The sequence below is a fragment of the Callionymus lyra genome, chromosome 13, assembly GCF_982586985.1.
Source record: "Callionymus lyra chromosome 13, fCalLyr1.hap1.1, whole genome shotgun sequence".
Taxonomy (NCBI): Eukaryota; Metazoa; Chordata; class Actinopteri; order Syngnathiformes; family Callionymidae; genus Callionymus; species Callionymus lyra.
The window spans coordinates 3,844,578-3,868,127 of record NC_141830.1 but is presented as its reverse complement, the minus strand read 5'-3'; the positions used below and the strand labels follow the sequence as shown (position 1 = coordinate 3,868,127).

Genomic DNA, 23,550 nt, shown 5'->3' with positions numbered 1-23,550 from the left:
ATAAACATGCTTTTATTTAATAAAGTAAATTTAAAAGGTAGTAAAACTATAAAATGGATGATGAATTCCGTTAAGTTGGTAAAGCAGCAAAATTAAAAGTAAAACATGCTGAAATGTGAATAATATAAATTAAATTATTTAGTGAATTCAGATTTAAATATATTGACATTCGCGACACTCGTTTTCGTTTATTTTTTATAAACAAAATTATATAACTTTATTCTCCGAGTTTTATTTTATCCGCATCACCGGAAGTGGGATGTGGTCTGTGCCAACATTGTTGTGGCTCCACACACACACACACACACACACACACACACACACCAGTCCAGGTCCAGGTCCAGGTTCTCAGGAGTCGCACGGATCGTCTTCTGCTCCAAACCTTCTCCCAGGATTCCTTCTGCCAAGAGATCCTCCTCGTCATGGACCCCAGCGCCCCCTCAGCCAACCTGTCGGACGAGAAGAAGTCCATGAACCCGCAGCCGCCACCGCCGCCCTACCCGGGCCAGTACTACCAGGGGTACCCGCCCCCGGGCCCGGGCACGTCCGCCCCAGCGCCGGTGAGTCTCCGCCGCAGAGAACCGTGTTTGACATGAAGAGAAAAAAAACATCTTTAATTGTTAAAATATACATTTTAAAGTTTACTCAGGAATGTTTTTATTCTCTTCGTCCGCTTTTTTGTTGGGAAAAGTACTTTTAAAAGTTTATTTAATGCTTTTTCTTATTTAATGCTTTTTCTTGATTCATTATTGGAATATATTTGTGAAAAATACATTTTTATTTCTAAAAAAAGTTGTTTAACGTCAACCGTGATTTTTTAATGACATTTAATTGTCGTTTTCTTTTTCCTCCAATCACCGTTCAATCACTTCCTGTCTGGAAATATATCTTAAAGTCTATTTATTTAAATGTTTAAAAGTTTATATGAAGAAACTTTGATTTTATTGAAGCATTGGATTATTATTTGAAATACTTTTATACTAAAAGGTTGAATTAATGTTTTGATGTTTTGTTAATTTGAAATTTAAAAAAAATCTTGTATTTAAAAAATGAATTATATCTTTTAAACGTACAATTAATACATTTTCTTTATATGTGTATATATATATATATATATGTATGTATATTAATTTGTACTATTTTAAATACTTGATCGAACTTTCATCGTATCATGGTGACACTTACTATACCTATATTTTCCTATAACATTTAAAAGGCAATGAATTGAAAATATTTCTGAATTATTAGAAGTAAAATATCAAACTTTATGTGTAAAAATAAAAATATTGTTGTTTTTTTGTATTATATTATTAAATGAAATATCCAAATACCGTCTTTTAAATATAGAAATAATTGAATTCAATCAAATAAAAACGAATTCAATCTTTTAATATACAAATAAAAATATTAAATGTTATATTAAATCGTTCAATATTCTGACGATGTACTTGTACATTATCTGTTGTACAAGTACCACCACGTTAACTAACAGTTGAAATTATATTTCGTAACATTTCAATCACGGGCTCCTGATCTATTAAACTGTGTTGCCACTTGCCTGCTTGAGACCTTGGCTCCTGCCAGGGATTATTCGATGGCGTTGAGTGCATGTGTTACGAAGTAATTCAGCAGAATATTGAATTATTTTAATATTTCAAATATTAAACCTTTTTATTTTTAATTGAATAAAATATTATGTTTATTGATATATTTTTAAATATACATGTTTTTTTTAATCCAATACATTTGTTTACACATAGAGATTTATATTTTAATTCCAATTATTAAAAAATAAAGCTTTACAAGTTAATATTTTTTAATTGAATAAAATATTATGTATATTGACTTTTTAAAATATATATGTTTTTTTAATTAAATTCTTTTTTTTTACACATAGAGATTTATATTTTAATATACAAATAAAATAAAATAAAGCTTTAAAAGTTAATATTTTTAATTAAATAAAATATAATGTATATTGACTTTTTAAATATATATGTTTTTTTAATTCAATACTTTTTGTTACACATAGAGATTTATATTTTAATATAAAAATAAAATAAAGCTTTAAAAGTTAATATTTTTTATTAAATAAAATATAATGTATATTGACTTTTTTTTTTAAATATATATGTTTTTTTAATTTAATACTTTTTGTTACACATAGAGATTTATATTTTAATATAAAAATAAAATAAAGCTTTAAAAGTCAATATTTTTAATTAAATAAAATATAATGTATATTGACTTTTTTTTAAAAATATATATGTTTTTTTAATTCAATACTTTTTGTTACACATAGAGATTTATATTTTAATATAAAAATAAAATAAAGCTTTAAAAGTTAATATTTTTAATTAAATAAAATATAATGTATATTGACTTTTTTTTAAAAATATATGTTTTTTTAATTCAATACTTTTTGTTACACATAGAGATTTATATTTTAATATAAAAATAAAAATAAATAAAGCTTTAAAAGTTAATATTTTTTAATTCTTGCTCATTTAAATTCAATATAAAAATATGATATAATGCGTCGCTGTGATTGGCTGAAGGTTTGATCTGTTGGTGATGCCTGGTGTCGTATGTTGAGTGACAGGCGTCAATCAAACACGATTGAACAGGGTGATAAGAGTGTGTGTGTCGTGTGTTTCCAGATGGGCTACGGAGGTCAACCGGACCCGGCCCAGTACGGTCAGCAGCCGTACGGTCAGCAGCCGTACGGTCAGCAGCCTTATGGTCAGCAGCCGTACCCCCAGGGCCAGTACGGTCCGGGGATGCAGTCCACGGTCTACGTCCAGCCCACCGTGGTGGTGAGTCAAGGCCCGCTGGCCCACCCGGTGAAGGACTACTTGGGGTACTCCATCTTCACCATGCTGTGCTGCTGCCTGCCGCTGGGCATCGCGGCGCTGATCTTCTCCATCAACGTGAGTCTCTCTCTCTTCCTGCCCACGAGCAAGACGTCAGGGATTGGAACCATCGAGCGCTCGCTCGTCACCACCTGATGTTCTCCAGCGATCGTTGGCGTTTATGGTTCAATTAAAACAGTTTTTAACATAGAAATCTATCAAAAATAAACTTAAAATATCGCTTCAGTCAAACAAAAACCTTTTCAATCCAAAAATTATCTTCTTTTAAAAAGAAACGATAAAAAGTTCTTGAATTAAAAAAGACACAAAAAGTCTTGGGCATTTTTCGGAGCGAAAACATTTTTGTTTAAATTATTAAATCCCCCAAAAAGTTGCTTTAATCACTTAAACATATTTAAAATAATTGATTTTTTTTGTTGACGTAAACATTTTTGTTGTCTTTTTTTAAATTTAATTGTGAAAACCTTTTTTTTTTATATATATATATATATATATATATATATATATATATATATTGAGAAAAAATATTTTTAATAACGACAACATTGTCAATAATGACTATTTTTTTGGTTTAATGTGTTTTTATTCATTCATTTTCCAAAAATGTTGTCTTTATTGGAGCAATTTTTCTTTGCTTGAAGCAAAACAATTTAATTATTTATTTATTTTAAATTGAAGCAAATATTTTTTAATGACTTATGAAACAAAACGACCTCCATAGTAACACATTCATGATGTAAAACGTTTAGTTTCACAGGTTTGTTGTTATTTTTAAGTGCAGGAAACACGAATGAAAGTGAAAACGTATTGATCGGGTTGAGATGCAACAACGACGACTGGGATCATGTGATCAGATCAAACCAATGAGGAATCACTTCCTGCTCGTGTCACAGAAGATTTTCCACGCTTGTGAAATCACGACCTTCGGACACGACGCTGTTAAAATCTGTTAAAGTCTCGACTTAACAGGATAGTTTGGGCTTTTCGTTTAAATGTCAGTGCAAGGTCAAAGGTCAATAAACTTGTATTGAAGCTGAAAACATCATAAATATCATGAGTTCGATGCGTGACTGAAGTAAATCACTGACAAATATTGAAATGTTTACATTGAAAAATATTTGATTAAAACAATAAAACTTGGCGTTAAATTAATTATTTTGAACGATACAGTTAAATAAATGCTTTATGCAATTTTATATACATTTTACACATTTAATAAAATGTTTGGATTTGTTTTAGCATTTACAATTTATTTTATTTTTAGTGTATAATTGTATTCATTATTATTGAAAGGTTGAACCTTCTATTTTTTTAAATAAATATATATTTTAAAAACGTTTTGATTGGATATTTTAATTCCATTAATTAAAATATACATTTTTAAATTGAATATGAAAATGTATATTTTTTAAATATTGCCTTATTTAAAATATTATATCTAACAGAACATTTAAAATGTACTGAATTAAAATACTGTGTCAAAAAACAAGGTTTAGAAAATATTTAATAAAAAATATATATTTTAATAAATTACTTGCATCATGTGTTTATTGAAAGGTTGAATTCATTTTTTTAGATAATAATTATAAATAAAATGATTATTTCAAAATGTTTTTTTCACGTATAGTTGGATATTTTAATCCCATTAATTAGAAAATATATTTTGAAAATGTACCTTTTTAAAATATTGCGTTTTTTAAATCTAACAATACATTTAAAATGTACTGAATTTACAAACTTTGTCATTTGAAAATATATTGAATTTAGAAAAAACGATGTTTAGAAAATATTTAATAAAAAAAAATTAAAAAATGTAATTACTTGGATCATGTGTATATTGAAAGGTTGAATTTTTTTTTTTAAAGTATTTTCAAAATGAATGAACTTCTTATGTTTGTAGTCTTTTAAATGTCATATAAAATACTGGGATAAAAGAGCCAACATTACATTGAATTTAAACGGCTACTAAATTCAAAACTATTGAATTTTTACAAATTTATTTTCACATATGGATACAAACGTCATGTTTTCGACACAAAGTCATGTTTTCGACACAAACGTCATGTTTTCGACACAAACGTCATGTTTTCGACACAAAACGAGGAGTGTTTGAGGAAAGATCATCAAGTGCAGGAAGTCTCTGGAAGGCCCTGACGTGAGATTCCGTTAAAAGGGAGTGTTTGTGTCACATTCCTGCTTCCATTCATTGAACCGTTGAGATTTATCAGAAAGTGAAACTTTGTGGGTGAGAATCGTTCTTGTTCTCGTCACAGTCTGTGTGTGTCCGTCAAACTCACGCGAACAAACCTGAACCTTTTCTTCTTTGGAGGAACTTGTCGCTCAGAAAAATCTGCATTTTTATTTATTTTTACTCATTTTGAAGAACTTGTCGCTCGTTGATCACAGAAGTTTGAGAGTTTCTTCCTGTGATTCGAGCAGATGATCTACAGCGTATAACTCGTCCTGCGAGAGCTTGATAGAGCTTGATGGAGCTTGATGGAGCTTGATAGCAAGAACTTAATAGAGCTTGATAGCAAGAGCTTAGTTGGGCTTGATAGCAAGAGCTTGATAGAGCTTGATAGAGCTTGATGGAGCTTGATAGCAAGAGCTTGATGGAGCTTGATAGCAAGAGCTTGATAGAGCTTGATAGCAAGAGCTTGATAGCAAGAGCTTGATAGAGCTTCATAGCAAGAGCTTGATTGAGCTTGATAGCAAGAGCTTGATGGAGCTTGATAGCAAGAGCTTGATAGAGCTTGATAGCAAGAGCTTGATGGAGCTTGATAGCAAGAGCTTGATAGAGCTTGATAGCAAGAGCTTGATAGAGCTTGATAGCAAGAGCTTGATAGAGCTTGATAGCAAGAGCTTGGTAGTTTTTTGTCGACGATTATGCTTAAATGAGGCTTTAAACAAAGTCTTGTGATGAAAGAACATTTTCTGTAACTAATTTTATTTTTTTTTTAAATTTAATTAGAGGCAAATTCAGCTTCTAATAATATACAATACTCAAAATACAAAATCTCTTCTATAAGGAAATGTTTTTTCTTGGAATAATTGAATTTTTCAATATTTATTTTGTAATGAAATATTTCCAAAATGAATTAAAAAGAAGTACACATAGAGTTTGATATTCTAAATCCAACAATGAACAAATACCTTCTTTTTTTCAAATGAAATACTTTCTTATGTGCAGCTTCTTAAATTCAATGTACACAAGCTGGTAAAATAGTCTCAACACTTTTTAATATAAAGATTAAAATGCTAGAAATTAAAACATATATTGAATAAAAAAAGAATGAAAGACTATTTGTTAAAAATGTATTTAAAATGGTAAGAAATGAAAGAATTAAGTGATTTAAACATTTTAATACATTTTAAAATACAAATATATTTATTCAATTATTCAATAAAGACAGTCAGGCTGAAGATTACTCCCTCATATGTAGGTCAGTAAGTTTCTGCACTTTTGTCTGCTGTGAAATGGAAACTTAATTTAATATAATCCAAGTGACACCAGAGGAAGGATATATTTTCAACCTTTATCTTCAAAAACCTTCAACCAACACTTGACGGATCAGGTGGTTTCAGGGGAAAAAACCAGCAACACCTTTTCAAGAAATGGAAACCAGAAGGAGGCAAGTCTGGATACGACTCAAACTAAGCCCACTCTTGAGTCTCAGTGAACTGCAACGATGAGAAGATACTCCAGAGAAACTGAGCACGTGGAAGGTTTGCAGGATCCGACTGAAGCCGACGAACATCCGACGAACATCTCTCGCTCGCCACAGTGTGTCCGGCGTCCTGGTCGTCGCTCGAGGGAATCTCTGGTGTGTGGAATGTGAAGCTTCAGTACGGCGTCTGTTTTAGCTTCAGTGCAGCGTCTGTTTTAGCTTCAGTGCGGCGTCTGTTGAAGCTTCAGTGCAGCGTCTGTTTTAGCTTCAGTGCGGCGTCTGTTGAAGCTTCAGTGCGGCGTCTGTTTTAGCTTCAGTGCGGCGTCTGTTTTAGCTTCAGTGCGGCGTCTGTTTTAGCTTCAGTGCTGCGTCTGTTGAAGCTTCAGTGCGGCGTCTGTTTTAGCTTCAGTGCGGCGTCTGTTGAAGCTTCAGTGCGGCGTCTGTTGAAGCTTCAGTGCGGCGTCTGTTTTAGCTTCAGTGCGGCGTCTGTTGAAGCTTCAGTGCGGCGTCTGTTGAAGCTTCAGTGCGGCGTCTGTTGAAGCTTCAGTGCGGCGTCTGTTTTAGCTTCAGTGCGGCGTCTGTTGAAGCTTTAGTGCGGCGTCTGTTGAAGCTTCAGTGTGGCGTCTGTTTTAGCTTCAGTGCGGCATCTGTTGAAGCTTCAGTGCGGCGTATGTTTTAGCTTCAGTGCGGCGTCTGTTGAAGCTTTAGTGCGGCGTCTGTTGAAGCTTCAGTGTGGCGTCTGTTTTAGCTTCAGTGCGGCGTCTGTTGAAGCTTTAGTGCAGCGTCTGTTGAAGCTTCAGTGCAGCGTCTGTTGAAGCTTTAGTGCGGCGTCTGTTGAAGCTTCAGTGTGGCGTCTGTTTTAGCTTCAGTGCAGCGTCTGTTGAAGCTTTAGTGCGGCGTCTGTTTTAGCTTCAGTGCGGCGTCTGTTGAAGCTTTAGTGCGGCGTCTGTTGAAGCTTCAGTGCGGCGTCTGTTGAAGCTTCAGTGCGGCGTCTGTTTTAGCTTCAGTGCAGCGTCTGTTTTAGCTTCAGTGCGGCGTCTGTTGAAGCTTTAGTGCGGCGTCTGTTGAAGCTTCAGTGCGGCGTCTGTTTTAGCTTCTGTGCGGCGTCTGTTGAAGCTTTAGTGCGGCGTCTGTTGAAGCTTCAGTGTGGCGTCTGTTTTAGCTTCAGTGCAGCGTCTGTTTTAGCTTCAGTGCAGCGTCTGTTGAAGCTTCAGTGCGGCGTCTGTTTTAGCTTTAGTGCGGCGTCTGTTGAAGCTTCAGTGCGGCGTCTGTTTTAGCTTCAGTGCAGCGTCTGTTTTAGCTTCAGTGCAGCGTCTGTTGAAGCTTCAGTGCGGCGTCTGTTTTAGCTTTAGTGCGGCGTCTGTTGAAGCTTCAGTGCGGCGTCTGTTGAAGCTTCAGTGCGGCGTCTGTTTTAGCTTCAGTGCAGCGTCTGTTTTAGCTTCAGTGCAGCGTCTGTTGAAGCTTTAGTGCGGCGTCTGTTGAAGCTTCAGTGCGGCGTCTGTTTTAGCTTCAGTGCAGCGTCTGTTTTAGCTTCAGTGCAGCGTCTGTTTTAGCTTCAGTGCAGCGTCTGTTGAAGCTTCAGTGCGGCGTCTGTTTTAGCTTCAGTGCAGCGTCTGTTGAAGCTTCAGTGCGGCGTCTGTTTTAGCTTCAGTGCAACGTCTGTTGAAGCTTCAGTGCAGCGTCTGTTTTAGCTTCAGTGCAGCGTCTGTTGAAGCTTCAGTGCGGCGTCTGTTTTAGCTTCAGTGCAGCGTCTGTTGAAGCTTCAGTGCGGCGTCTGTTTTAGCTTCAGTGCAGCGTCTGTTGGAGCTTCAGTGCGGCGTCTGTTTTAGCTTCAGTGCGGCGTCTGTTTTAGCTTCAGTGCGGCGTCTGTTGAAGCTTCAGTGCGTCGTCTGTTGAAGCTTCAGTGCGGCGTCTGTTTTAGCTTCAGTGCAGCGTCTGTTGAAGCTTCAGTGCGGCGTCTGTTTTAGCTTCAGTGCAGCGTCTGTTTTAGCTTCTGTGCGGCGTCTGTTTTAGCTTCAGTGCGGCGTCTGTTTTAGCTTCAGTGCGGCCTCTGTTGAAGCTTCAGTGCGGCGTCTGTTGAAGCTTCAGTGCGGCGTCTGTCGAAGCTTCAGTGCGGCGTCTGTCGAAGCTTCAGTGCGGCGTCTGTTTTAGCTTCAGTGCGGCGTCTGTTGAAGCTTCAGTGCGGCGTCTGTCGAAGCTTCAGTGCGGCGTCTGTCGAAGCATCAGTGCGGCGTCTGTCGAAGCTTCAGTGCGGCGTCTGTTTTAGCTTCAGTGCGGCGTCTGTTGAAGCTTCAGTGCGGCGTCTGTTTTAGCTTTAGTGCGGCGTCTGTTGAAGCTTCAGTGCGGCGTCTGTTTTAGCTTCAGTGCAGCGTCTGTTTTAGCTTCAGTGCAGCGTCTGTTGAAGCTTCAGTGTGGCGTCTGTTTTAGCTTCAGTGCAGCGTCTGTTTTAGCTTCAGTGCAGCGTCTGTTGAAGCTTCAGTGCGGCGTCTGTTTTAGCTTTAGTGCGGCGTCTGTTGAAGCTTCAGTGCGGCGTCTGTTTTAGCTTCAGTGCAGCGTCTGTTTTAGCTTCAGTGCAGCGTCTGTTGAAGCTTCAGTGCGGCGTCTGTTTTAGCTTTAGTGCGGCGTCTGTTGAAGCTTCAGTGCGGCGTCTGTTGAAGCTTCAGTGCGGCGTCTGTTTTAGCTTCAGTGCAGCGTCTGTTTTAGCTTCAGTGCAGCGTCTGTTGAAGCTTTAGTGCGGCGTCTGTTGAAGCTTCAGTGCGGCGTCTGTTTTAGCTTCAGTGCAGCGTCTGTTTTAGCTTCAGTGCAGCGTCTGTTTTAGCTTCAGTGCAGCGTCTGTTGAAGCTTCAGTGCGGCGTCTGTTTTAGCTTCAGTGCAGCGTCTGTTGAAGCTTCAGTGCGGCGTCTGTTTTAGCTTCAGTGCAACGTCTGTTGAAGCTTCAGTGCAGCGTCTGTTTTAGCTTCAGTGCAGCGTCTGTTGAAGCTTCAGTGCGGCGTCTGTTTTAGCTTCAGTGCAGCGTCTGTTGAAGCTTCAGTGCGGCGTCTGTTTTAGCTTCAGTGCAGCGTCTGTTGGAGCTTCAGTGCGGCGTCTGTTTTAGCTTCAGTGCGGCGTCTGTTTTAGCTTCAGTGCGGCGTCTGTTGAAGCTTCAGTGCGTCGTCTGTTGAAGCTTCAGTGCGGCGTCTGTTTTAGCTTCAGTGCAGCGTCTGTTGAAGCTTCAGTGCGGCGTCTGTTTTAGCTTCAGTGCAGCGTCTGTTTTAGCTTCTGTGCGGCGTCTGTTTTAGCTTCAGTGCGGCGTCTGTTTTAGCTTCAGTGCGGCCTCTGTTGAAGCTTCAGTGCGGCGTCTGTTGAAGCTTCAGTGCGGCGTCTGTCGAAGCTTCAGTGCGGCGTCTGTCGAAGCTTCAGTGCGGCGTCTGTTTTAGCTTCAGTGCGGCGTCTGTTGAAGCTTCAGTGCGGCGTCTGTCGAAGCTTCAGTGCGGCGTCTGTCGAAGCATCAGTGCGGCGTCTGTCGAAGCTTCAGTGCGGCGTCTGTTTTAGCTTCAGTGCGGCGTCTGTTGAAGCTTCAGTGCGGCGTCTGTTGAAGCTTCAGTGCGGCGTCTGTTTTAGCTTCAGTGCAGCGTCTGTTGAAGCTTCAGTGCGGCGTCTGTTTTAGCTTCAGTGCAACGTCTGTTGAAGCTTCAGTGCAGCGTCTGTTTTAGCTTCAGTGCAGCGTCTGTTGAAGCTTCAGTGCGGCGTCTGTTTTAGCTTCAGTGCAGCGTCTGTTGAAGCTTCAGTGCGGCGTCTGTTTTAGCTTCAGTGCAGCGTCTGTTGAAGCTTCAGTGCGGCGTCTGTTTTAGCTTCAGTGCGGCGTCTGTTTTAGCTTCAGTGCGGCGTCTGTTGAAGCTTCAGTGCGTCGTCTGTTGAAGCTTCAGTGCGGCGTCTGTTTTAGCTTCAGTGCAGCGTCTGTTGAAGCTTCAGTGCGGCATCTGTTTTAGCTTCAGTGCGGCGTCTGTTTTAGCTTCTGTGCGGCGTCTGTTTTAGCTTCAGTGCGGCGTCTGTTTTAGCTTCAGTGCGGCGTCTGTTTTAGCTTCAGTGCGGCGTCTGTTGAAGCTTCAGTGCGGCGTCTGTTGAAGCTTCAGTGCGGCGTCTGTCGAAGCTTCAGTGCGGCGTCTGTCGAAGCTTCAGTGCGGCGTCTGTTTTAGCTTCAGTGCGGCGTCTGTTGAAGCTTCAGTGCGGCGTCTGTCGAAGCTTCAGTGCGGGGTCTGTTATAGCTTCAGTGCGGCGTCTGTTGAAGCTTCAGTGCGGCGTCTGTTGAAGCTTCAGTGCGGCGTCTGTTTTAGCTTCAGTGCGGCGTCTGTTTTAGCTTCAGTGCGTCGTCTGTTGAAGCTTCAGTGCGGCGTCTGTTTTAGCTTCAGTGCGTCGTCTGTTGAAGCTTCAGTGCGGCGTCTGTTTTAGCTTCAGTGCGGCATCTGTTGAAGCTTCAGTGCGGCGTCTGATTTAGCTTCAGTGCGGCGTCTGTTTTAGCTTCAGTGCGGCGTCTGTTGAAGCTTCAGTGCGGCGTCTGTTTTAGCTTCAGTGCGGCGTCTGTTGAAGCTTCAGTGCGGCGTCTGTTTTAGCTTCAGTGCGGCGTCTGTTGAAGCTTCAGTGCGGCGTCTGTTTTAGCTTCAGTGCGGCGTCTGTTTTAGCTTCAGTGCGGCGTCTGTTGAAGCTTCAGTGCGGCGTTTGTTGAATCTTCAGTGCGGCGTCTGTTTTAGCTTCAGTGCGGCGTCTGTTTTAGCTTCAGTGCGGCGTCTGTTTTAGCTTCAGTGCGGCGTCTGTTTTAACTTCAGTGCGGCGTCTGTTGAAGCTTCAGTGCGGCGTCTGTTGAAGCTTCAGTGCGGCGTCTGTTGAAGCTTCAGTGCAGCGTCTGTTGAAGCTTCAGTGCGGCGTCTGTTGAAGCTTCAGTGCGGCGTCTGTTTTAGCTTCAGTGCGGCGTCTGTTGAAGCTTCAGTGCGGCGTCTGTTGAAGCTTCAGTGCGGCGTCTGTCGAAGCTTCAGTGCGGCGTCTGTCGAAGCTTCAGTGCGGCGTCTGTCGAAGCATCAGTGCGGCGTCTGTTGAAGCTTCAGTGTGGCGTCTGTTTTAGCTTCAGTGCGGCGTCTGTTGAAGCTTCAGTGCGGCGTCTGTTGAAGCTTCAGTGCGGCGTCTGTTGAAGCTTCAGTGTGGCGTCTGTTTTAGCCTCAGTGCGGCGTCTGTTGAAGCTTCAGTGCGGCGTCTGTTGAAGCTTCAGTGCGGCGTCTGTTGAAGCTTCAGTGCGGCGTCTGTTGAAGCTTCAGTGCGGCGTCTGTTGAAGCTTCAGTGCGGCGTCTGTTGAAGCTTCAGTGCGGCGTCTGTTGAAGCTTCAGTGCGGCGTCTGTTTTAGCTTCAGTGCGGCGTCTGTTGAAGCTTCAGTGCGGCGTCTGTTGAAGCTTCAGTGCGGCGTCTGTTGAAGCTTCAGTGCGGCGTCTGTTGAAGCTTCAGTGCGGCGTCTGTTGAAGCTTCAGTGCGGCGTCTGTTGAAGCTTCAGTGCGGCGTCTGTTGAAGCTTCAGTGCGGCGTCTGTTGAAGCTTCAGTGCGGCGTCTGTTGAAGCTTCAGTCCGGCGTCTGTTGAAGCTTCAGTGCGGCGTCTGTTGAAGCTTCAGTCCGGCGTCTGTTGAAGCTTCAGTGCGGCGTCTGTTTTAGCTTCAGTGCGGCGTCTGTTTTAGCTTCAGTGCGGCGTCTGTTGAAGCTTCAGTGCAGCGTCTGTTGAAGCTTCAGTGCGGCGTCTGTTTTAGCTTCAGTGCGGCGTCTGTTTTAGCTTCAGTGCGGCGTCTGTTTTAGCTTCAGTGCGCCGTCTGTTGAAGCTTCAGTGCGGCGTCTGTTTTAGCTTCAGTGCGGCGTCTGTTGAAGCTTCAGTGCGGCGTCTGTTTTAGCTTCAGTGCGGGGTCTGTTTTAGCTTCAGTGCGGCGTCTGTTGAAGCTTCAGTGCGGCGTCTGTTGAAGCTTCAGTGCGGCGTCTGTTTTAGCTTCAGTGCGGCGTCTGTTGAAGCTTCAGTGCGGCGTCTGTTTTAGCTTCAGTGCGGCGTCTGTTTTAGCTTCAGTGCGGCGTCTGTTGAAGCTTCAGTGCGGCGTCTGTTTTAGCTTCAGTGCGGCGTCTGTTGAAGCTTCAGTGCGGCGTCTGTTTTAGCTTCAGTGCGGGGTCTGTTTTAGCTTCAGTGCGGCGTCTGTTGAAGCTTCAGTGCGGCGTCTGTTGAAGCTTCAGTGCGGCGTCTGTTTTAGCTTCAGTGCGGCGTCTGTTGAAGCTTCAGTGCGGCGTCTGTTTTAGCTTCAGTGCGGCGTCTGTTTTAGCTTCAGTGCGGCGTCTGTTTTAGCTTCAGTGCGGCGTCTGTTTTAGCTTCAGTGCAGCGTCTGTTTTAGCTTCAGTGCCTCTTCGGCTCCAGTCGTCGGTGATAAAACTGATGGTAGAACATTTAAGTTGTTGAAGTCCTTAAGACATTGACTCGTGTTTCCAGAGACGACCAGAGTTTAAATCTCTCTCACACTCGTCTCCATGTTTCCTGATGTACGTGTTATGTCACCAAATGTCCTCGTGTGTCACTCACTTCCTGCTGGACTTCCTGAAGTTCTGTCTCCACAGATTTTCTTTCAGAATCCATGAGTGACGTCGTTTTCTGAGTCTCTTGAAAATAAATCTGACAAAATATCAAAATCAGATTTTTTTTAATTGAGGTTAATTGTTTCGATGTTTTTTTTAAAATATTTTTGTCTGGTTCTCTCCCTAAGAAAGACTCTAGGACCGACTCTAAGAAGGACTCTAATAAGGACTCTAAGAAGGACTCTAAGAAGGACTCTGAGAACGACTCTAAGAAGGACTCTGAGAACGACTCTAAGAAGGACTCTAAGAAGGACTCTAAGAAGGACTCTAAGAAGGACTCTGAGAACGACTCTAAGAAGGACTCTAAGAAGGACTCTGAGAACGACTCTCAGAACGACTCTAAGAAGGACTCTGAGAACGACTCTAAGAAGGACTCTGAGAACGACTCTAAGAAGGACTCTAAGAAGGACTCTGAGAATGACTCTAAGAAGGACTCTAAGAAGGACTCTGAGAACGACTCTAAGAAGGACTCTGAGAACGACTCTAAGAAGGACTCTAAGAAGGACTCAGAGAACGACTCTAAGAAGGACTCTAAGAAGGACTCTTGAGAACGACTCTAAGAACGACTCTAAGAAGGACTCTAAGAAGGACTCTGAGAACGACTCTAAGAAGGACTCTAAGAAGGACTCTAAGAAGGACTCTGAGAACGACTCTGAGAACGACTCTGAGAACGACTCCAAGAAGGACTCTAAGAAGGACTCTGAGAACGACTCTGAGAACGACTCTGAGAACGACTCTGAGAAGGACTCTAAGAAGGACTCTAAGAAGGACTCTTAAGAACGACTCTAAGAAGAACTCTGAGAACGACTCTAAGAAGGACTCTAAGAAGGACTCTGAGAACGACTCTGAGAACGACTCTGAGAACGACTCCAAGAAGGACTCTAAGAAGGACTCTGAGAACGACTCTAAGAAGGACTCTAAGAAGGACTCTAAGAAGGACTCTGAGAACGACTCTAAGAAGGACTCTGAGAACGACTCTAAGAAGGACTCTAAGAAGGACTCTAAGAAGGACTCTAAGAAGGACTCTGAGAAGGACTCTGAGAAGGACTCTAAGAAGGACTCTAAGAAGGACTCTGAGAACGACTCTGAGAAGGACTCTAAGAAGGACTCTAAGAAGGACTCTGAGAACGACTCTGAGAACAACTCTAAGAAGGACTCTGAGAACGACTCTGAGAACGACTCTGAGAAGGACTCTAAGAAGGACTCTAAGAAGGACTCTAAGAAGGACTCTGAGAACGACTCTGAGAACGACTCTGAGAACGACTCTAAGAAGGACTCTGAGAACGACTCTGAGAACGACTCTGAGAAGGACTCTGAGAACGACTCTGAGAAGGACTCTGAGAAGGACTCTGAGAAGGACTCTGAGAAGGACTCTGAGAACGACTCTAAGAAGGACTATGAGAAGGACTCTGAGAACGACTCTGAGAAGGACTCTGAGAAGGACTCTGAGAAGGACTCTGAGAACGACTCTAAGAAGGACTATGAGAAGGACTCTGAGAACGACTCTGAGAAGGACTCTGAGAAGGACTCTAAGAAGGACTCTGAGAACGACTCTAAGAAGGACTCTAAGAAGGACTCTAAGAAGGACTCTGAGAAGGACTCTAAGAAGGACTCTAAGAAGGACTCTGAGAAGGACTCTAAGCACAACTTGTTTCTATAGTTGCAACTCTAGTTGCATCTTTGTCAGTGAAATGTGAGACGATGTGGTTTTGTTTACGCTTCCCTTCAGTAATTTTCTCTGGAACCAGAGGCACCTGAAGAAGAGCCTGTGGTCGCGTTGCAGCGCCGACCGTTTTACCCACAAGTGCAGAATATACTGTGTTGTGAAACATGTTCAACTCACAGCTACAAATACAAGCTTTGACGGAAACACCTGCTAATTTCCTTTCATTGAGTTTCACATTTACACACATTCATACTCGCTACGCTACGAGGAGAAACCAGTGGTTCTTAACCTGAGTTCCATGGAACCCTAGGGGTTCGGCAGAGCCTCCGCCGCTGAGGTCCGGACACACCGAATTATCGTGTTAAATTGGTGATGACACGCCCTGCTGGGTTATCTCTGGCTGCAGATGATAACGCTTCACTGTTAGCCCGTCAGTGCTGCGGGGAATTGAGTACTCAGGAGTCAACGTGCAACTGTGTTTGTAGTACTTCGTGTGATTTCTTTATTCATATTTTAATCCATACTCACTATGTCGGGCAAAAGAGGAAAGTGGTCGAATGTTTGTATTTCATTGTACAGTTGTGTGTTATTATTAGTAAAACAGCTTCAGCCAATCAGAGGCTTCGTCCCATGTAGCACTTCCTGTTGGTATCAAAGTCACATGATCGTCAGACCAGGAAATGAAAGAAAGTGATCATGTTGACGAACATCGTCTTCTTGTCAATATAAATGTTTTATGAGGTAAAAAGTATCATGTAAACGTTCTGTTGACGTTTCTTTAACCCATAAAAATATTTTTAAGAGACGTTTGCATATGAAGCGTGACGTCATCACGTAGGAAGTGGGGGACGATATTGTAGCGACACCGGGGAAAACTGTTTATTTACTTATTTTATTTTTCACTAAAGAGGGGTTCGGTGATTTCGCATATGAAACTGGTGGGGTTCGGTACCTCCAACAAGGTTAAGAACCACTGATCTAAAGTGTACTATTATAACTATTAGTTGTTTCATCTAAAAACCTTGTGAGATCTCGTGAGATCTCGTGAGATCTCGTGAGATCTCGTGAGATCTCGTGAGATCAGAGAAACTTAAAAGACGACGAACAAAGTTGTCTCAGAAGTTTCTTCAGAAGTCGACTGTGTTACATGTTTATTTGTATTATATTGATACTTTGGTACTTTGGTACCAGTGGAAAACAAGTATAGTTTTTGGTACATTACATTTTCTAGTTATTCTATGAAAAACTATACTGTCGTATATAGTAGTGTGTACTGTGTACTGGCAAGGATCTGGCGATACAATGCGTATCAAGATACAGTAGCAATGATATTATATATAGTGATACTGTAGTAACAAGGATGTACTTGTAGTATTGATGGGTTGATGATACCGCATGATGCAGTATCAACACATCAATACTTTGTAGTATACTCGAGTACTTGACTCTGGTGTTGTGATAGTGTAGTAACAAGTATATATGTGTACTATTGTCCAGTACTTGACTCTGGTGTTGTGATAGTGTAGTAACAAGTATATATGTGTAGTATTGTCCAGTACTTGACTCTGGTGTTGTGATAGTGTAGTAACAAGTATATATGTGTAGTATTGTCCAGTACTTGACTCTGGTGTTGTGATAGTGTAGTAACAAGGAAATATGTGTAGTATTGTCTAGTATTTACAGACCACATGACTCTTGATGAAGTCGTAACTACTTTCATTTGTTTTCAAACCAAAATATGTCCAAACATTAGCTTTAAAGCTGCTGGACTCACTGTATCCTCTCGTCCTCAGTCAACATCTCATTTCATTGTTCCTTTAGCTCAATGACCGCTGCCATCTAGGGGCTGGAAGTTTAAATGAAACACCAAAATGAATGCTTTAAATATTTGACTTTTAATTCGAATTATTCTTAGTTACACAGATATCTTTGAAATATAAACCATAATATAAATATGATGATGTAACTATTAAAAAAAAAAATTAAAATAATAAACCAATACGTTGTTGTTGAATGTTGATACAGTATTGTGGGAAAAGATATTACAATATCAGTGTTTTTTCAGAGTGCTAGTGGTACATCGTTATGGTGATGTAAAATGGACGTATAGTACTCAGTACTTAAGTACTTCCTGTGAAAAGTTTTGCTGGAGAAACTCCCGGGTTGAGTAACAGCCGTGATGTCGTCACAGACCAAGAATGTCAACTTGAGTCCGGGATGTTGAGGAGGAAGAAGAAGTGAAACCAGATGAAGGTGAAATCTTGAGAAAGATCAAAGTGTGACGATGGAACCCCAACAAATGTTGTCGAACACACATGTGAAGAGAAGCCACTAGTTAGCGAGAGGTTAGTGTTTGAACTAGTTCTCATCTGTTGACTCACTAACTCCACACGTGTCGCTCCAGACACTTGAAGATGAAAGTCAACCATGTTTTGTGGGAGCGGTCGTCACGGCGACGCTTCCAATAATGCCTCGTTACCGTGACGACACAGACTTGTAGCGGGAACCATTGAGCATTGACTTCGGTGTCAGAGGTCACACTGGGAAGGGTCATGATGGTGGGGGAGGGTCGTCGGACTGTTAGGAATGTTGCAGTTTGTGGGCACGAGTTGGAGAAGTTCTACACCAGGGTTTGAATAGATAGTGATACTGAAGTAACAAGTATATATGTGTAGTATTGTCCAGTACTTGACTCTGGTGTTGTGATAGTGTAGTAACAAGTATATATGTGTAGTAATGTCCAGTACTTGACTCTGGTGTTGTGATACTTAAATAACAAGGATATATGTGTAGTATTGTCCAGTACTTGACTCTGGTGTTGTGATAGTGTAGTAACAAGTATATATGTGTAGTAATGTCCAGTACTTGACTCTGGTGTTGTGATACTTAAATAACAAGGATATATGTGTAGTATTGTCCAGTACTTGACTCTGGTGTTGTGATAGTGTAGTAACAAGTATATATGTGTAGTAATGTCCAGTACTTGACTCTGGTGTTGTGATACTTAAATAACAAGGATATATGTGTAGTATTGTCCAGTACTTGACTCTGGTGTTGTGATAGTGTAGTAACAAGTATATATGTGTAGTATTGTCCAGTACTTGACTCTGGCGTTGTGATACTTAAATAACAAGGATATATGTGTAGTATTGTCCAGTACTTGACTCTGGTGTTGTGATAGTGTAGTAACAAGTATATATGTGTAGTATTGTCCAGTACTTGACTCTGGTGTTGTGATACTTAAGTAACAAGGATATATGTGTAGTATTGTCCAGTACTTGACTCTGGTGTTGTGATAGTGTAGTAACAAGTATATATGTGTAGTATTGTCCAGTACTTGACTCTGGTGTTGTGATACTTAAGTAACAAGGATATATGTGTAGTATTGTCCAGTACTTGACTCTGGTGTTGTGATAGTGTAGTAACAAGTATATATGTGTAGTATTGTCCAGTACTTGACTCTGGTGTTTTGATAGTGTAGTAACAAGTATATATGTGTAGTATTGTCCAGTACTTGACTCTGGTGTTGTGATACTTAAATAACAAGGATATATGTGTAGTATTGTCCAGTACTTGACTCTGGTGTAGTGATACTTAAGTAACAAGGATATATGTGTAGTATTACTAATCATTTTAAATACGTCTTAATCTTTTTCAATTCTTTCCAAAAATCTATTACTTTCTTACTCGTCAACAACAATACATATACGTATATATATATACATATACTGTATATATATATACACATATATTACAAGAAAATATCTAGTAGTACTAGAGTTGCCTTATTATTATTATATTATAGACATTATTGTATTATTATACACACTTTATACACAATTCAAACCACAAAAGGACTATGATAAATATAATTGTATTTCATTATTTTTTAAAGCTAACAGTGCTGTTGTATATAGATACTGTATCGTCAAAAGAAATTGCGATATTTAAGTGTATTTTCTATATATATTTATATATATTATCTGTCGATGGTTCTCTGAGGAAGTCGGTCATGGAGGATGAGTTTGAAACACGAGGGACAAACAAAGGAAGTTCAAGTTGATTTCAGGAAGTCACAGAAATATACATTTGAATATACTTTAATATAATTGAACATACTTGAGTCAGGAGTGAACGAATCTCTAAATACAATGTTGAATAATGTTGACAGTAACGTTGAATCAGAACGACGTGTATCGAAGGATGGACTCGTTCACCAGACGCTGACTCGTCCTTCATCACTTTAATGGCCGCACAGACGAAGTGGTCGACCTTTTTCTTTTCGAGATCTTCCTCCTATGACTCACCACTGGACCCAGTCCAGGAAATCTTTCCCGGTCCATCAACATGTATCCAGCAGAACCTTTTACTGAGGCGACCAATACAGGAAGTGTTTCGTCCTTCAGCACGTCGGCCGTAAATCAACTGTGGATTCTCACGTCTTTTCATTCGTCTCCTGAACATCGAGGATTGACAAATGTCTGTAACAATTGATTTTTAACAGTTGTTTTGTTGGGATATGAGAAGAAAACGCTGACGTACCATTTTCAAAATGGTTATTAAATGGTTTTAGATTATATTTAATAGGCAATTCGAGGAAAAAGGAAAAACAAAAAAGTCTAATATTCTTCCAAGTTGAGTTAAACAGATTTTTGTGTACTGGAACAAATGTGTTCTAAAATGTGTGTCACTGTGTACATGTTTAGGTAGTATTGTGTCTCATTTTCATAGTAATATAGGTCAATGTGTAAACTATTTGAAAAGTATCCTTAAATAAGTAGTAAGTAAGTAGGTAATAGTTATTTGTAAAGATCTTTCTAGACCAGGATCACAAAGAACTTAAACAATCAAAGACAATACACAGTTAAAGTATATACTTGATCTCCTGAGTCTGAAGAGACTTTGTCGAAAGACATCTCTGGAAGTCCACTAAACTTGAGGTGCACAGACTTCACCTCAGGGATCTGATGTCTTCATACAGTGAGATGGTGGAAACTGCCAGATCTGAGAACATCAGGAAACTGGTAGCAGCAAATAAGAAAGTGTTGTTTGACACGATACATTCTCTGGTGTCTCCTGCTGCAATGCATTGTTGAGATTATTCATTGACAAAATTGATCAAAGAGAAAATCTCTCCCCCTTTCTGTGGAACGCCTGCTGTCTCTGAGCCTGTCTCCACCCTGTGGGCCTTCTTTAACATGGTAACTCTGGCGGATATTTTAAGAAGAAACCCTCCTCTTGCTCGTCCGACGTCCTTCAACATAGGCTCTTTATTAAAGTGTTTGATGTAATTGGCCCCTGGGTAACAAAAATGGTGAACCCCCCCATGCACAGGGGTTTTCCCCAATGCATTTAAGTCATTGTGGAGCCTTTTCTCAAATAGCCAGGCTTAGACCCGACTGACCTCAGTAATTTCTGGTCTATTTCTAAGCCTCCATTCTTGTCCAAGATCTCGGAGAAGGTTGTGTCTGAGCAGCTGCGAGAAGGTAATCAAGTAAAAATGTGAATTTAACATTTCAAATGATGAAACTAAGGATATTAATTAAATAATAATATCATAGTTTTCATATTGACAGGGTTGACTTTGTTCTTATTGAATAATTGAATTAAATGTTTGGGTTTTTTTCTTGTATTGAAAAAGTGTTTTTTTTTAAAAACTAAATGAAAGGATTTGAATATTTTGATCTTTTAATTCCACTGATGGAAAAAAAAAAAGTTCTTGAGTCAATCTTTTTTAATCTTTTAAATCCAAACAAAGATGTGTAACGGCAGCAGGAGGGCGTGGAGCTGCAGTCGCGTCTGCTCTTACGACGTCATAAAGGCATCGACCGGAGAGGGTTTGCGACTCCGACGGTTGCCCGGCAGCTGACCAGAGATGGGGGGGCGGGGGGTGTGGGGGTCAAACACAACTCAGCTGCTCAAACAAACACACACTGGTCTTGACTCGCGGCGCTAATGTTGGATTATCCACTCGTGGTTTTATGCTTTATTTCTATTCAACACACATTTATACACCTGTCACATATTTCTGAGATGTTGAGTGACGACATGTCCGAGGTTGAAACTCGACTCAAGACTTGGTTCCGTTCAAACCTCGACGTCAGTTTGTTTATTTCTGTGTTTTTTCAATCACTGACTTTCTTAAGAAATAAAGTCTCGACCAGGAAATCAAGTGTTTACGACACGATGAAGACGATCGGCTTCACTTTCTCACGACATCTACGACACACACTTGAAGTAAAAGGTCTTTTTGCACGTTACGCACATAAACAAACAGACGCACACACACTCACATGTACACACATCCACTCGCGTAAACAAACGCACACGGCTCTCAGCAGAAGATCAGGATCTATTTCCAAAAGTGATTTTTTCAAGATGGTTTTGTCTGAAAATGTCATCAACAAACTGACTCGTCTCAGCTGAGTGTTTGGATGAAGTCGTGGAAGAATCTTCTTCCTCTCGTCTTTATCGTGGACTCAAGCGTTTCACTGAAGACAAGTTTCCAGGTGTTCACTTCCTGTTTACAAGACCTGAAGATATTTCACAACGTGTCTTTGTTTACATTTGAGTAGTTTTTAAATGAAGTAAAAATTAAGAGAATTTAGATCAAAGAGAATGTAAATCAGTGACATCAGAATATAAAAAAATATATATTTCCAAAGCTTAGGAGTCAACAGTCTGGAAGGATTTCTCTCCTCTGGTCCTGAAGTTCAGGAACCATCAGTAGATTCTGATCCACAGATCTCAGAGTCTGAGCTGGGGTGTAAGTCTGGATCAGATCACTGATGGAAGGTCTGACCATGAATAGATCTGAAAGTAAGAATTTTAAAATGATCCTGAAAGAAACTGGCAGCCAGTGAAGAGTTTGAAGGAGAAATGTGAGTTCTTCTACTAGAGCAGCCAGTGAAGAGTTTGAAGGAGAAATGTGAGTTCTTCTACTAGAGCAGCCAGTGAAGAGTTTGAAGGAGAAATGTGAGTTCTTCTACTAGAGCAGCCAGTGAAGAGTTTGAAGGAGAAATGTGAGTTCTTCTACTAGAGCAGCCAGTGAAGAGTTTGAAGGAGAAATGTGAGTTCTTCTACTAGAGCGGCTCAGAATTCTGGCTGCAGAGTTTAGTATGAACTGCAGGCGAGACACATCCTTCTGGTTTAGACGTGAATATAAACTGTTACAATAGTGTAAACGAGACACTCGTCTGAAAATGTAAACGTTATAAATGGTTCTAAAAGTGTTTGTGTTGAACTGATGGATCCGTTTCGTCTCCAGACCCGTGAAGCGAACCACAACGGGGACCGGATGGGGGCCGAGCGCAACAGCAGGACGGCGCGGACCCTGAACCACGTGGCTCTGGGTCTGGGTCTGGCCGGGTTGGTCCTGGTAATCGTCTACGTGGCCGTGGTGGCCAGCGTGGTCAGCGGCCATTAAACCCTCCTGATCCAGAGCTTCTCAGACAAAAGTATTCCATTCGAATGATGCCTTTAAAAACCACGTTTTAATTCTTTTATCACCGGTGCCTTCGTGTCGCACCGTCTCTCGCTCTCTGCTGCATGTGTCACTGTTGTCGTCGTATATATCAGGGATGTTCCAGGAGAAACTAACCAAAAAAAATCATCAGATTCTGTCAAATGTTATAAAGAATTAACCTGCATCTGATTTTTAAGTGTTTGTTCGTGTTCTATACTAATCAACGGCTGAAATAGAAGGTTTTTTTCTAAATAAAGCGCAAATGTTTAAACGTGGTTTGTTTTGTCGTCGTGGAGTTTACGTCGAAACTTTACGTTGAAGTAAAATAACCTTTGTTTCGTACTTTTAATGCATTCATGGATCTTTGGATTCCAAACACGTTGAGACTCGGTTCTGTTCCTCGTCACGGAGGATCCGTGGATCGTCTCAAGACGAGGACGACGTGTCACGATAACGTCCGATCATTTCTTTGATAACGTTTCTACAGAAGGATGCGACGAAAACACTCTTAACTAACTAGTAACTAGTCTTCAAGAATAATAACGAGCCTAAACATTAGTTAAAAGTTCAAATCACGTCGATGTAACTTGATCAACGCACACGAACTGATCCTTCATTTGAGTCGTTTCCTTCCATTTTCTTTCCAAGAATCAAAGAAACTCACTCGTGCCATCAATCGACTCGTGTATCTGGTACTACAGGTGCCAAAACGAGAAGTACTTTTTGTGTGTTTTTAACAGATGGATACACCTTCACTGTTAAAAACTAGAAACGATAGAAGATTAATTACACTATTTTTTTATCGTCCCTACGATCTATATCGTCGTATAACTCATCAGTGATACAGGGTCCACCATACGATATATCGGGATATCCAATGTGTGTAGTATTTTCTAGTACTTGACTCTGGTGTTGTAGTATTTACAGACCACATGACTCTTGACGAAGTCGTAACTACTTTTGTTTGATTTCAAACCAAAATATGTCCAAACATCAGCTTTAAAAGCTGCTGGAGTCACTGTATCCTCTCGTCCTCAGTCATCTGCCATCTAGCATATTGTTAATTCTTAATGCATTTTTTAATATTTTACCAATTTTATTGATATAAAAACTATAAAAAAAATATTTTCAAAATATGTATTTTTTTATACATATATATATACTGTATATATTGGTATATAATAATAATATAATAATTCAAAAAAGTTTTTTTCTTAATTAAATACTTATATTAAAGGGTTTGAATTCAATATAAAA

At 40.4% G+C, this 23,550-nt stretch overlaps 1 protein-coding gene across 1 annotated transcript; it reads left to right on the top strand.

The window, feature by feature from the left end:
* Nucleotides 1–299: 299 nt before the first annotated feature.
* Nucleotides 300–22,568, top strand: LOC148066992 (proline-rich transmembrane protein 1). Its single transcript, XM_087805634.1, has 3 exons — nt 300–560; nt 2,661–2,930; nt 22,096–22,568. The coding sequence occupies exons 1-3, from the start codon at nt 423–425 to the stop codon at nt 22,252–22,254; spliced, it is 567 nt and encodes a 188-aa protein (XP_087661760.1). The 5' UTR covers nt 300–422; the 3' UTR covers nt 22,255–22,568.
* Nucleotides 22,569–23,550: the final 982 nt, after the last annotated feature.

Excerpts from the sequence above, each read along its gene's own strand:
- LOC148066992 (XM_087805634.1), top strand. The coding sequence starts at position 423 with ATGGACCCCAGCGCCCCCTCAGCCAACCTGTCGGACGAGAAGAAGTCC. Across the intron at positions 561-2,660 it reads GCACGTCCGCCCCAGCGCCG|ATGGGCTACGGAGGTCAACC; the intron begins GTGAGTCTCCGC and ends GTGTGTTTCCAG. Across the intron at positions 2,931-22,095 it reads CGCTGATCTTCTCCATCAAC|ACCCGTGAAGCGAACCACAA; the intron begins GTGAGTCTCTCT and ends TTTCGTCTCCAG.